Source organism: Balaenoptera borealis (assembly GCF_965194805.1).
Source record: "Balaenoptera borealis genome assembly, chromosome: 10".
NCBI classification, from domain to species: domain Eukaryota; kingdom Metazoa; phylum Chordata; class Mammalia; order Artiodactyla; family Balaenopteridae; genus Balaenoptera; species Balaenoptera borealis.
In genome coordinates, this window is record NC_138874.1 from 85,741,995 (window position 1) to 85,756,323 (window position 14,329).

General features: G+C 45.0%; 1 protein-coding gene across 6 annotated transcripts in view; it reads left to right on the forward strand.

Moving 5' to 3' along the window:
- PLCE1 (phospholipase C epsilon 1) overlaps positions 1-14,329 on the forward strand; it is a 311,658-nt gene that overhangs the window by 217,013 nt on the left and 80,316 nt on the right. For all 6 annotated transcript variants that reach the window (XR_014248798.1, XM_082406420.1, XM_082406416.1 and 3 more), the window contains one exon: positions 9,244-9,389. Coding sequence is in view for 5 of the 6 variants with exons in the window: in XM_082406420.1 (XP_082262546.1) it covers positions 9,244-9,389 (146 nt within the window). In the remaining variant the exon portion in view is untranslated. The remainder of the gene's footprint in view (positions 1-9,243; positions 9,390-14,329) is intronic.

Here is a 14,329-nt window from a genome sequence, read left to right on the forward strand (position 1 = left end):
GCACAAGGGTCTGCCTGCCAAGACTTCGAAATCTAAAGCTGCAGACGGACAGGCACACATGAAGAAGCATGCCAGTCAGCAAACAGGACAAATGAAGCGTCAGGTACAGTGTGGAAGTGCTGGAGCCAGGCCCCTGGGCAGTCGTTTGCCTCCCGAAGTGAATTTCTGCACACTCAGCTGTCAGGCTCAAGATCGTTGCTTTGCGCCACCAGGGTAGTTACCATTCAACCAGTTACATGACCTCATCAAAGGACAGTCATTGTTTATTTTTATAGATTAGGTGGTTGGGGAGGCACACCACGTGCTTTTATTTTGTGCTGGACATCCTAGAATTTTTGCCTTACATGTACAGCTCTGTTGGGTTTTATTTGGAATTGGGCTCTATTCTTTCCCTAGAAAAGGTGACCTCCTTCTCACGAAGTAGGAAAGATGTTGAACTGGCCAGTGTCCCATGCCGTTGTTTAATTCCACTCTGAATCAAATGTAACTGCTGTCCAATGTACCTGATGTTTCCTAGACAAAGGGCCCTGGTTTCTCAGGGCAGCTGCCCCTTTAGAACCTATCTGTGACTCACTGCTATTTACCAAGCACTTCCTCTCCTACCAAACCATATCCACATGGCCCCAAGTCCTCAGACAGCCCTCTCCCACATCCTCCTTCCCCATCTCCTGTTTCCCAACCCCTCCCTGCCAACTCCTCTTAGACTTTCTATTGATACGTTTTTTTCTCAACTTTTTTCTTACCCCTTTTCTGCCTTCCCTCTACCTCTCCTTTCTGGCCTCTTTAAAAGAAGCGAAGGATCATTCTTTCTTAGAGTTTAATCCTTGGGAACTCCCTCTCTGCTAAACAGAACAGACAAGCTGGCACTGTGATAAGAAGGCCAACGTTGTTTCCACAAAGAAACATCTTTGAAGAAGGAGCTGCTTATTATTTTTTTCATTATCAGTATTAGTTGACATTTATTGAGTATGTACTCTGCTCCAACCACTAGAGCATATTACATATATTTATTGTATCTTTTATTAGTTACCACACACCCACCCTTATGGCAGGACATTTTATGCGTGAGAAATTGAGTCTCAGGGAAGGTAAGAAACTTGCTCAAGGTCACAGAAATAGTGAAAAGCAGTGCCAAGAGGTGAACCTGCATTTCTTTGGCTCCAAATCCAGTGTTCTCCCTTCTCTCCCCCACCTCCCATTGAAACAGGGAAGCTAAAGAGACAGAATTCTGGTTTTCATCAGATTTATTCCCTAACAAGTTTCATTCACAGAAGCTCACCCCTACACACATGTACTGCACAGACGGCAGATTTAATTATCTTCTTCTTAGTGATCCATTATATCTACCAGGGTCCAACAGGGCAGGATGTCATTGATCTTGGTGGGATGCCAATATCCTTTGTTTCTTCACACAGACTTGTCTTCAGGGGAACATAGACCAACACATGCAAACGATTTTATTCCCCTCCCTTCTGTCCTTCCTGTTTGATCATTGCTATCGGTTTAACTGTTAGTCTCCTGTTACCTGCTCACCATCCGCATTGCGATCGGCAAACATTTGCCATTGGGCCCTACAAGTGAAATAGTGACTTGTTGGGCTCAGTTTTCCTTTCCTGTGACAGGTGTCCACCTGCCCTGGGACCCAGAGTGATTCACAGCAGGTCTCAGAACCTCCAGACCTGCTCGGTGGCCTTGGAAGACAACCTTCTCTCTCTCCCTTTTCCAAGCAGTGCGGCCTGCAGCCAGTGAGTTCCCCATCGGGGGACTTAAGTAACCAGGGAGGCCATTTCCTGAACATCACTCAGGGCACCTCAGAATGGTCCCAGCTCATTCCAGAGCAGACGAGAAAGCCATCACTACCCTAACTCTCTGATGCCCAGTTCTCTCAGGGAAAATGGAATCGTCCAGTCATGGGCCCAATTGCCCACAGGCCTTCTATGCCATGGCTCCCAGAGTATCCTTTGCCAGCACAAGCCTCTGAGCCTCCTGGGTGAAGAACAAGCAGACAGGTGATTATAGGATGGGGTTGCAGCCTCCAGATGCCCTGGGCACTCAGGCCCTTGGACACTTCTGAGAAGGGCAGCACTGACAGGGAGTTGGCTGCTGTGCTTTGTGTGTGACTCAAAGTAAGAAGTTACTGAGGACCCACCACTCATGCTGGACCCTGTGCTGGGAAATAAATGAGTAAAACAGTGCCTGCCTTCAAGGAGCTCAAATTCCAGGGACAGAGGCCAGGGGGAAAGTGGTCACAGTGCAGTGATAAAGTAATTTTGATTAACCATATGAGGATTCAAGAAAGGCTTCCTGGAGGAGGTGACATCTGGGCTGTTTGGCAGTCAGTTGGATGTGGGAATGGAAGGTGAAGGAGGAGTCAAGGACTGGGATCAGGGTGTGCTTGAGGTGGCCTTGGGCTCTCCAGGTGGAAAGGTCCAGTTAATTTTTGGATATACAGGACAAGAGATAGATATTCGGAGACAGCAGCAGAGAGGTGGGTAAAACCAGATAAGTGAAAGAAATCATCTAAGAAGAGGGTGTAGCATAAGAAGAGATCCAAGAAGGGTCAAGGACAGAGCCCCAAGAAATACCAGCATTCAAGAACCAACTTGTGCCTGCAGAGACAATATTATGAGCCTGGGCTCTGGGCCTGGGCTGCCTAGGTTGGGATTCCTCCCTCCACAACTTACTAGCTGTGTGACACTGGGCAAGTGACTAAACCTCTGTTTCCATTTCATCTATTAAATGGGATGATAATGACATACATTTCATTAGGTTGTTGTAGGATTAAATGAATACATGTTAAGTACTTAAGAGTTTTTTTTTTTGAAATGTAATATCTGCAAAGAAGACCGAGTCTATTTAAGTAGACCCTTTTTTTTTTTTTAATTAAAAAAGAACAGGCAGAGAATAAGAAATGGTACAAAATGTAGTAGGATTGGAACGTCAGACAGATGAGTGGCGGGCAACAGTGAAAATTAACGCTGGAGGTGTAAATTTAGATCAGATGGTACCGTGCTTGAAGGCCAAAAAGAGAGGTTTAGAGTTTGTTCTATAGACAACTGTGATGCAATTGGAGGGTATAATCCAAGATGTGTTTAGGGCTTCTTCAGAAACCACCTTCAGGTGCCTCCTTTTTTCTGTCTGAGTCTCTCCTAAACACAGTCAAGGTGGAACCATGCCAAGCAGGACCAGGAGTTCGAGAGACTCTTCTGCACTCACTTCACATCAAGGAGGATGCCTGAGCATGTGTAGCTTGATGGCCACTGCATCCTTAGTACAACACCCTGACATTAAGTCCTGGCCTCTGCTTCAAGGAGCTCACACTTGGGAGAGATTGCTTTAGGACAAGGTACTAGCAATACTCCTATGCATACATGTATATAAATATCTACATATGTATATGGGATTGAGCAATTTAAATAGAAAACAATGGATAATTTATTCCTAATGAGGGGTCAGGGAAGCCTTCAGAGAAGAGGAAATATGAGTTATCCTTTTAGGACAGGCTTGTGCTTGGGGCACAAACCCTCCTCAAGGCAACCACAGATTCTTCCTGGTTCAGCCTTGGGCTGCTTCCTTCCTTGTAGTTAGGAAGTGGAACTTGGAGACTCCTCTCTTCTGAATTTCTGTGCTCTGCTTCCTGGAATTCAGCTTCTCTACAACTCAGGTAGCAATATTAATAGTAGTTGTAGAAGCAGCAGGTGGCTGCAGTAGTAAACATCTATTGAGCCCTTAACTACACACTGAGCATCACATTGAGATCTTAGATACAACCTCCAGGTTCATCCTGACGACAGTCTTATCAGGTAAGTATTATTATTCCCCTTTTACTGAAAAGGGAATTGAGGCTCAGAGAGGGTAGGTCGCTTGCCTTAGGGACCTGCACAGAGTAACAGTGGAACTGGGAGTTGAAGGCAGGTCCACTCAACTCCGGTGCCCATGCTCCCCACCAGCTATGCTATGCTATCTCCCACTGGCTCCTCCTTCCACCTTCCAAATGGCTGACAGCCCCAGTCTCAAGTACAGTCACAGAGGTGGTGACTTATAGCATTGGACAGGTACTACAGAAGTGATGCTTTCCTGATTCGAGGCTCAGGGGCGCAGAAAGGAACACCGAACCCCTGGGATAGCTCTCAACTTAAGTGTATATAAGAACACCAGGGAGTTATCTAAAAATGCAGATTCCTGGGCTGCAATCTTAGAGAGTCTGGTTTCTAGGTCTGGATGAGGCCTTGCAATCTGCATTTGAGTAAACACCCTACCACCACTCTGGAGATTTTGATGCCGGTGTTCCATGTTGTGAGGAGTACTGCCTGGGCAGGGGCATTGTGTGTGTGTGTGTGTGCGCACGCGCATGCACACGTGTGTCGATGTATTGCCTGCGTGTGCATGCCACATCTTCTAGTTCAAGGGTTGTTCTAGTAAAGCTCAATGGAGGGCGGGTATAGATGGGCACTGCATACAACCCACTTCAGAGGAGCTTTGTCTAGAGAGACTTTCATTGCCTTCTTTAGATTTCACCATTTGAGGCTGGACTTAGCAGTGAGGGTGACCAGATACCCGTTACAAAGGATCATCTTTCTACGAAAACTTCTGCTCAGCATGTTCAAAAAAACTTTTTGGCAGGAAGTCATTTGTCCCCTTTTTCTGGACCTGGGAACAGCAGTAGGAAGTGTTCAGGCCTTTTCCCAAATATAATATCTGACCATTTGAAGGCTGAGAATCCTTTCTGCCCACGGCCTCCTGGGACTCTGAGTGGCCTGCCTGCTGGTCAGGGGCACCAAGCATCCCCACACTGGGATGTGGGAAAGATGGTCTCTGCCCTCGAGGACTTAAGGTCTGGGGGGGAGACAGAACAGACCCATGTGAAAGAGTCAGGCACACAAATATAACAAAGCTAAGCCAGATGCAAATCCACACAGCTGTGAGAATCCAAGTGCAGACGTGACTCTGGACTCAAGGTCCGACATTCAGTGAAAGAGAAGCAGGAGGAAGTTGCGTGTGGGGTGTCGGTGAGCCACCAGAAAGGCCTTCCCAGGGGAGGTCGCATGCGTTCATTCGTAGACTCTCCTCAAGCACTTACAGTGGGCTCTGCTGCTGGTGAGCACGGCAGCCCCAAAGTCAGCCTTTTGGGGAAGGCTGCCCAGGGAGTCTGGGGCACCACATAATGCACAGCACATGGACCCAGCCCAGGTGGGACATCAGGGCGGGCCTCCTCAAGACAGCAAGGCTTTCATCAGATTCCTGAAGGCAGCCCTGCCCCTGACTTTAGGGAAGGCAGCACGAAGTACAAAGGAAGGCCCACCTGTGGCCTTCCCACCTCCTCTTTCCATCCTGGCTCGTATGCCTGTGTATCATGTGGACACCTCAGGCCTCAAGTGTAAACTCCATCAATACACTACCCTCCCCACTTGGCCAGCCTTCAGGCCTAGAGTTAATGATCTACCCTCAGGAGGACTGATCTAGAAAACAGGGCCTTGCCGGCCTGGAAGTGAGCTGTTTGGACAGGGGATTGGGAATCCTGGGTCTACAGGGGTGAGCGATCTGGAGGTGGGTGCACAGCCAGTGGGCAGACAGGTTCCCTCCTCCCCACAGGCTTCTCACTCTGGGGGGGAACACAGCTGGATGAGGGCCAACATGGGCCTCTGTAGCTCAGGGCGTGGGCAGGGGGTCGGACTGCAGGTCTAAGCACAGTTCTGCCCAAAGGATGAGTCAACGTTAGCTAAATCAAAGGTGGAGGGATGGGGCAGAGGGAGGGGGCTTCCCACAGAAGGAACAACCAGTGCAAGATCCCTAGGGTGGGAAAAGCCTGGTTCACCTCCCTAAAAGCAGGAGTGTGGGGAGAGCCGAGGTGAGACTGGAGAACAGACAGGGGCCTCAAGGGCCAAGATAAGGATTTGACTTTACAAAGGACACAGGCAAGACATGGTGGGCCAGGGAAAGGTCATTTTGAATGGAGCAAGAACGTTCCTCCCAAACGAAGCTCGTGTGATACGAGGAGGCATTTGATGGGAGAAGAGGGAGCAAGCACTTCACTTTGGCTGGGCCTCGGAGTACTGAGAAAGGCCTGAGAAGGAAAGGAAAACAAACAATTGTGGAGGACTTGTAGGCATGTAGGAAGGGGTCAGGGTCATCAGGGTAAGCACAGAGCCTCTGGAAGGAACGCTTAAAGAATGAGGCTGGGAGCCAGCTTCTCTCTTGATGCTGTGCTGACCATTGAAATAAGGCAAAATAATCTGCCACATTTAACACCTTTCTGCTCTAGGACTGCCCCCTATGTTTGAGTCATAGTACTGTACATGTATGCGATTTTTGTGTTTTTCTGTGTGATTTCAGTGTCCTGAAATTTTTTCTGGATTGGCAACACATCGCCTTGTCCACTTAGTAAATAGGACCATGTTTATGCTTTGGGCTACATTTTACAGTCATCACTGAATGCTTGTTTCCTTTTCGTGTCATTTATTTTTTATAATTAGTGCTGACATTCTCGTTACTTAATGCCTATGGAATTATGAATACATTAGGCCACAATAAGAATTGTCCCTGAAGTCTGTAAGCAGATGTTGGGGTGTGTGTGTTTGTGTGTGTGTGTGTGTGTGTGTGTTTGTGTGTTTGTAATAACAGTGCTTACATAATCTCAATAACCAAGCCCTGGGGACTCACACTCAGAGACAGAACAGTTGGCTTAAATTAGGTTTCCATGTGAAATATGGTATCACTATTTTTTTCCTAGCATTGTGGGAAAGTATATGGAAAATGATTTGACTGATAGGAAATAAATCTGGATGTGTGACCAGGACTGAGGCACAAACCACTTGGTGGTCTGTGTCTGCTCTGTGAAGCAGGTCTCTGCAGGGGAAGATATGTTAACCCTTTCAGGTCCCTGCACTAATAAGTCACTGTGTGGTACCAGAATAGCCTGAAAGTACAGAGACTTTGCAAAGACACTGATTTGCCATCAATTTCAACAGGAAAGGAGCTAAAGCCATAGAAAGAATATAGCCAGAGGCCTCAAGAACTAATGCATCGGGTGTCTTTGAAGAACCATTTTAACTTTTCAGGATTTCATTTTTATTTTAAGGAGATGGATTTGGATTTCTAGCCCAGAGTCAATGATGTTATGATTCTGAGTGTTTTCTGATGATTTCTTAGAGCAGGATAGGGCTTATCAAAACTAATCACACCAAAGGAAGAATTGGTTGGAAACATTAATAACATTCAGTCTTTACTGGCAAAATAATGTCTTGGTCTAGAGAGCCAGAGTTTCACCAGCCTGGTGACTTTTAGCTGGGTAACCAGGTGAAGGGACAAAGCTTGGAGACAGTGAGCCAGGGATTGCTCACAGCTGCAGGTGAGGGGCTGGTTCTGGGAATCCCAAAGGGCTCCTGTGTGCTCAAAGCAGTCCCAGGAGATCAAACGAATGGTTATCTTCTTCCAAGAGGCTCTTAATTCCTTGCAGGATGATCTGGACTACAGCTTGTCCTAGGGGTCTGATTCCAGATCTGTTCTCCTGATGTTTCACGAGAGTTCAGCCAAGTCCAGAGCAGGTAGAGATCAGTGGTGCGTGCTCAGAGCCCACTGGACTTGTGCTGGGCTCAGGGGTGGCAGGTGGCCCATCACATTTTGCTTCAGCAAATTTCAGAAGGGAAGAGACCGATTGTTACTGCAGTGCTCCTGGCTGCTACCAGATTATAACCCTGTTTTAGCACTGAAACTCTCTGTTGCTATCTCCCTTTTTGTTTTTGTGTAGGGAGAGGAAAGACATGTTCAGCATCGATCTCTTCTGTTCTGCTTTTTTAATTTTTTTAATCATTTTTTGGTACTCTTCTTGGTACCTTCTCCTTTGATTCCATCTCTGTCTTCAAATGTGCATCTCTTATTGAGTGCTTAGAAGGACCTACCAGTGCCAGCCAAGTTTACAAAAACTAGCTCCCTTCATCAGCTGAAAGAGCACCAGCCTGGGAGTCCTAGCTTTGACATCAACAAGAATTGTGACCTTGGCAAATCATTTCTCCCATGAGCCTTGGATTCTTGATCTGGAAGAATGGGGTTGGACTGCCCTCTGTGGTTGCTGCCAGCACTAAATGCCATTCATTCCTCTCATTTTATTTGGAGGGAGGGAGTCAGGGAAGTGGTTGCGTTAGACCTTGAACTCTTTTTTCCCGGCAGGCTTCTCTGTTCAGGCTTCACTCCCGCTCAAGCCAGGGAAATGAGTTGCTCCCCAGGTTTCAGCACTGTTGCTAAACCAAGTACAACTAATGGGCCATGTGGGGTCAAGACCAAGGCTTTGATCTATTAACAACTGAACTTACCAGCCCAGACCTTAGCCAGGATGGAGAAAGTAACGTAAGTGAACACTAGTGTCCAAGCACCAAAGTACAGGTAGCAGCAAAATAATCTTAGAGATTAAGCAAAGGATTTTGAGGCGGCATACCATAAAGGGGGGAATTTAGTAGTAGATTATTATTAAATACTATACTCCAGTCTGTGTAGTAGAAAAGACAAATCACATTAGACTAAATTTAAGCCTAGAGCAGGAGAACAGTATATACATTAGGCATTTACTGAGTGGTTAATAGGGACACCTCTGGGCCACACACCTCGGTTCAAATTCAGGCTTTGCCACCTATTGGTTGAGGACCTTGAGCAAGTCTCTTAGGCCCTCTGTCCCTCATTCGTCATCTATAAAATGAGCACAGTTATAGTTCCTGACTCTTAGGATTGTTGTGAGAGATACATGAGTCAACATATATGAAGTGCTATATTGCTTCTATTATTTAGTCATTTGAGGAGCATAATAGATAATGCTTTTGTAAAAGATAGTTCACAAAAATTTTTTTGCATTTTTTCATTTAATATTACGCATTTTACTATTTGACAAATGGACTTTCATTTATGGGCTAAGTGCATTGATTGCGTTTATTCTTGCTCTTTCGGTCAAATACATTTAAATCATAGTTATCCTTAGGCCTTGTTTTCTTATGGTCTCATGGAATTTTATAGCTGAAAAGGGATTGTATAAATTACCTTTCAGCCTCATTTTAAAGATGAAGATGAAGAATACAGAGAGGTTAATTCCATTGCAAAGCAGTGATGGAGCTAGAGCCTCAATTCAGTCTCTTGGCTGGGTCCTTCATTTCCTAATACTAAACTGACTTTTTTTAAAAAAACATTTTTCTTATGAAAAAGTATGTATCAAGCTTCCAGCGCATGGTTTCAGTGGACGCCCCTCTCTGCATTCTGCAGGTGAGCTCCTGGGTGACGTGGCTGATCCTCACGGCGGGCTCCATGGAGGAGAAGCGGGAAGTCTTCTCGTATTTGGTGCACGTGGCCAAATGCTGCTGGAACATGGGCAACTACAACGCCGTCATGGAGTTCTTGGCCGGCCTCAGGTATGGGCGGTGGGGAATATGGTTTTCTGGGGGGTTTCCTCTTACCAGCTGAATGGCACTGAATTAATTGTCTGGGTAACCATATTTACCAAAACCAGGCAATTAGTAGTGATTATTTGGGGGAAATAACCTCTGCTAGCACCACAATCCGTGTCCCTCAAAGATGCTGCAGAATTCAGAAGTCACGATCCTAATTCTCTGGGTCTGCTCTGATCCCATGCTCTTGGCCAAGCTAAGTATCTGATTGCATAACTCCATCAACCCCATCACTGACCTGTCTCTTCCCCTGCCTGCCCTGTAAGCCCCACTGTTACCTATCTCTTCCCAGCTCTGCCTTACGAATTACCCCAGCACTATAAGCTCCCAACTACTGACTGCCCTTAGCAATAACAGTGGCTACCACTGATAATAAGCATTGAATAATGTTAGCTCTCATTTTTATTGAACACTTACTATGTGTCAAGCATTGGACTAAGCATGTTCCATGCATTAAATCTTTTAATTCTCAGAACAGTTTTTGAGGTAGATACTATTATTATTCCCACACCATACAAAAGAAGAAACTTCTAACTAAGGCAAGAAGAAGTTAAGTCATTCGCCCAAGGTCACCTGGCATGGCCGGGATGTGACTGCAGGCCACCTTGAGTTCAGAGTCCGTGCCCTTAACCTCTGTGATATCCTGCTCTTACGCCTTCTCCATCAAGCTAATAATAAGATCACCATTCTGCCAATAAAGCCTCCCGCCTTATTCCGTTTCAGCTTCGGTTACCTTGCACAAAGTAGCTGCTCCTCACTCTTGCAGGTGAAAGTGTGGTGTGAAGGAGAAGAGTATGAATGGTCGAATGAGAATAGCAGAGAATCAAATCCTGGCTCCCCACCCTGAATAGCTGTGTGATCTGGGCAAGTTCCTTGACTTCACTGAGCCTCAGTTTCTTCATCTGTAAATGGAGACAATAATGAAAAGCACCTACCCCTTTACATAGGATTTAATGTGATAATGTAAAGTGTTGAGTATGTGTGTCTGGCATGTAGTAAGGCTCCAGAAAGAGGACCTGTGATTGCTGTTGTTGTTGTCTGAGATTCACCTTCCCATTGAGGGTTCTATAAATCTATAGATAGATCTATAAATAGATCTTGCTTCATAACACTTCAAGGTTTTTCTTTGATTCTCCAGGCCCTACATAGGGATTCAGGGTTAGGGGTGGAGGGGAAAATTCTGAGTTGGAAATTTTTTTGTCCTTTTGAACTTTCTCAACTAAGAATAAACTCAAATGATCATGTCATTGGCATTTAAAATGGTCATACAAATGCACCAAGCATAGCTCGAAAGAAGGAAAAATACTGGGAGAATAAGAGGCTTTATCCAGATGATTTGGTTCTCTTTGTGATAAATTTTCTACAAAGAACTTGTGTTACTTTTCTTAAAAAAAAAAAAAAGAATGATCATATTATGATAAAATAGTTCTGTTTTAATGGTGCTTATCCTCTGTATTTGACTGGCAAACTGGTGCAGACTGTTGTCTGGGCACTTCACGTCTTCTATTCTGGATGTCACTGTCCTCACAGCTTGGCAGCTGGCTCCCTCCACAGTGAACGATCCAAAAGAGCAAAGCAGAAGCTGCAGTACCTTTTATGTCCTGGCCTCAGGAGTAATACACTGTCACTTCTGCCATATTGGACTAGTCACATAGGACCAGCACTGATTCATTATGTGTGGGGACCGCACTTCAGCAGGAAGTGTGGATCTTTGGAGGTTGGCTGCTACATACCGTGTATTAGAGCAGGGGTCTCCAACCGGTAGTGGTCCATGGCCTGTTAGGAACCGGGCCGCACAGCAGGAGGTGAGTGGCGGGTGAGTGAGCAAAGCTTCATCTGTATTTACAGCCGCTCCCCATCGCTCGCATTACCACCTGAGCTCCACCTCCTGTGAGATCAGTGGCGGCGTTAGATTCTCATAGGAGCTCGAACCCTACTGTGAACTGCACATGCGAGGGATCTAGGTTGTGCACTCCTCATGAGGGTCTAATGCCTGATGATTTGAGGTGGAGTTGAGGCAGTGACGCTAGCGCTGGGGAGCAGCTACAAATACAGATTATCATTAGCAGAGAGGTCTGACTACACAGAGACTATAATAAATCAATTGCTTGCAGACTCATAGCAAAACCCCATCAGTGAGTGGCAAGTGACAATTAAGCTGCATCTTACGGAGTAGACTGGACATAAGCAACACACTTCAGGTGTCACTGTCTCCCATCACCCCCAGATGTGACCATCTAGTTGCAGGAAAACAAGCTCAGGGCTCCTACTGATTCTGCATTATGGTGAGTTGTATAATTATTTCATTATATATTACAGAGTAATAATAATAGAAATAAAGTGCAGAATAAATGTAATGCGCGTGAATCATCCCAAAACCATCCCCCCCAACCCCTGGTCCATGGAAAAATTGTCTTCCACGAAACCAGTCTCTGGTGCCAAAAAAGTTGGGGACCGCTGTATTAGAGACTCTCTTGATACAAGAATGGCCTCAGAATGACCCGTGGAGGCCTTGGGTGAATGGAACTTTTAGACCCAACTTAGTTTGAATTCAAAATCCAAGAAGTCCATATAGTCAGGTAACTCTTTCTTAGATGAGGAATAACCTCAAACCAGCTGAACCTCACCACTGATTCCTGGGTACCCCAGACCCACTGCTAACTAGTTTCATGCTCCTATATTTGGCTTAAAACTGAACTGATCTTTACAAATAGATAGGTAAAAGTACCAAGTTTAATAGCTCTTTGGCTGGAACAATATATACAGGAGGTAAGTTGCTAGATGTCCTTATGATGGAATGATCGTGGAGGAAGAGCTCATGTGTGTACTTTCAGGTTTGAAAATATTTAGATTACAGGTAATTGAACTATACCAAGATAACTGAAAGTTTTTTATTTTTAAAACGATTAGATGAGAAGGGGGCACTTACTGTTAAGTGACTGCTTTTCTATATACTTTGTACATTTTGCTTCCTCAAACTAAATTCTCAGCTGTTTACAGGAAACAGAAGTACAAAGATTTACATATAACAAGATTTACTCAATTTTAATGTCAATATAAAATAACCCAAGTGTCAACTACACCTCAATTTTAAAATAATAAAATAAAATAACCCAAATGAACAACAATAGAAAAATTAAGGAAATAACATGATGCAGCCATACAGTGGAATATTATTTAGCCACCAAAAATTATGTTTATAAAAAATGTTTAATATCATTGGAAAACAAGTAACATAAAATACGTAAAACTACATGGGAACAAAGCAGTCTATACTTAATAACCTAAGCAATATTTATACAACAAAATTTATAAAATGTTTAGACCAGAGAGACACAAATAGGATAAATACTGGAAGGAAATATACCTAATGTTGTCTGTGGGTGGAAGAACTATGGGTGGATTTTCTATATTTTTGGTATTTTCCAGGTCGTCTATGATGGGCGTCTACTACCTTTATAATCATAAAAAAAAATAAAGGTTTTTTAAAAGTGTCAATTCTCAATCTAACAAAAAATCATTGATCTTTACTGAGGTTTGTCTTTTGCCCCCCAAAGTACTAAGACGGCTCCATTACTCACGGAAAGAAGGATGATTAAATAATGAGAACCAAGTCTCATTCATGTATTCACTTCATTTATTTAAACCTCTACTCCATGGCCCCAAAAGGATTCTCACCACCTTATAGGGAACTGGTTGTAGAACAAGCTGAACTTAGTGGGGTGAAATCTGGAGACAATTTTATTTTTCTGACCTCACTGTCTTTCAAACCTGACAGTTGGCTCTCCTTCCCCCGACTCTGGGTCGTGTCTTTGGGGATGCTGTGTCTTTCCTGGTCACTCCTGTGGTTAATAAGCAGTCTCATTCACCTACAGCCATGAGCATGAATGAACCTGAGAATCGTACGGCAATGCCACAAAAGCAGGCTGCCTAAGAGTACCTACAGCGTGACACCATTTGTATGAAGTTTAAAAATGCACAAAACAAATCTACAAACTGCTTAGCGATATCTGCCTGTGTTGGGAAAGTATCAGAAATTGTAAGGGAAGGAGAGCACTAAAGTCGCAGTTGTGGTCCCCTGTGGTGAGAGAGGGAGGAGGATGGGCTCGTGGAGGAATCCACTGGGGCCTCAATCATATTATTAATGCTTTATTTTTTTAAACTGAGAGGTTGATGTGTGGGTGTTTGTCATGTTGTGCCTCTTTATGTCTTTTGGATATCTTAGATATTACATAATGATCTTTTAATCCAGTCTGATATAAATCAAAACTTCAACTTCTCATTTAAAGCTTCACTCTTTCCCCAATTTTGCAGCCCAACCAGTCTCAGAAAGCTGCAGTAGTGTGGGAAGATATGGTTTATCTTTTCTCTCCCTCTCCCTCCAACTCAGGGTCCCTGCAGAAAAAATGGGCAGGAGAGGCGAGGAGAAGAGTGGAGGGGTAAAGGAAGCCCGTCTTACTTGACTGGGGCAATTGTGATCTGGCCTTGGAGCCCCCACTGAGAGCCGTGAGGGGTGGTTTCACGGTTACTTCCTAGTTACCTGCCTTAACTTCACCCACTGTCCCATAACGACCTCCCTGCACCGTTACCTGGTAAGGGGCAGTGCACCTCTGGCCTGGCTGACTACTCAGTCCTCCCCTCTACAGTGTCTAGTTCTGGAAGTCCTACCCTCACAGACTCTTTCCACTAAGGTCACCTCACCGACAGGCCTTTCAAGATAACTCAGGCCCCACTGACTCTCAGAGTCCATTCCTGACTCACAGAAACACCCAGCACTTTGCCCGCCCAGACTCTGCAAATGCGAGCCACGCCCGCTGGAACCTTCTCCCTCATGTTGCCATCAGGCAGCTCAAGGCAGCGTCTCATCGTTAGACTTCCCCAGGCAAGTCACACACCAGTCAGTC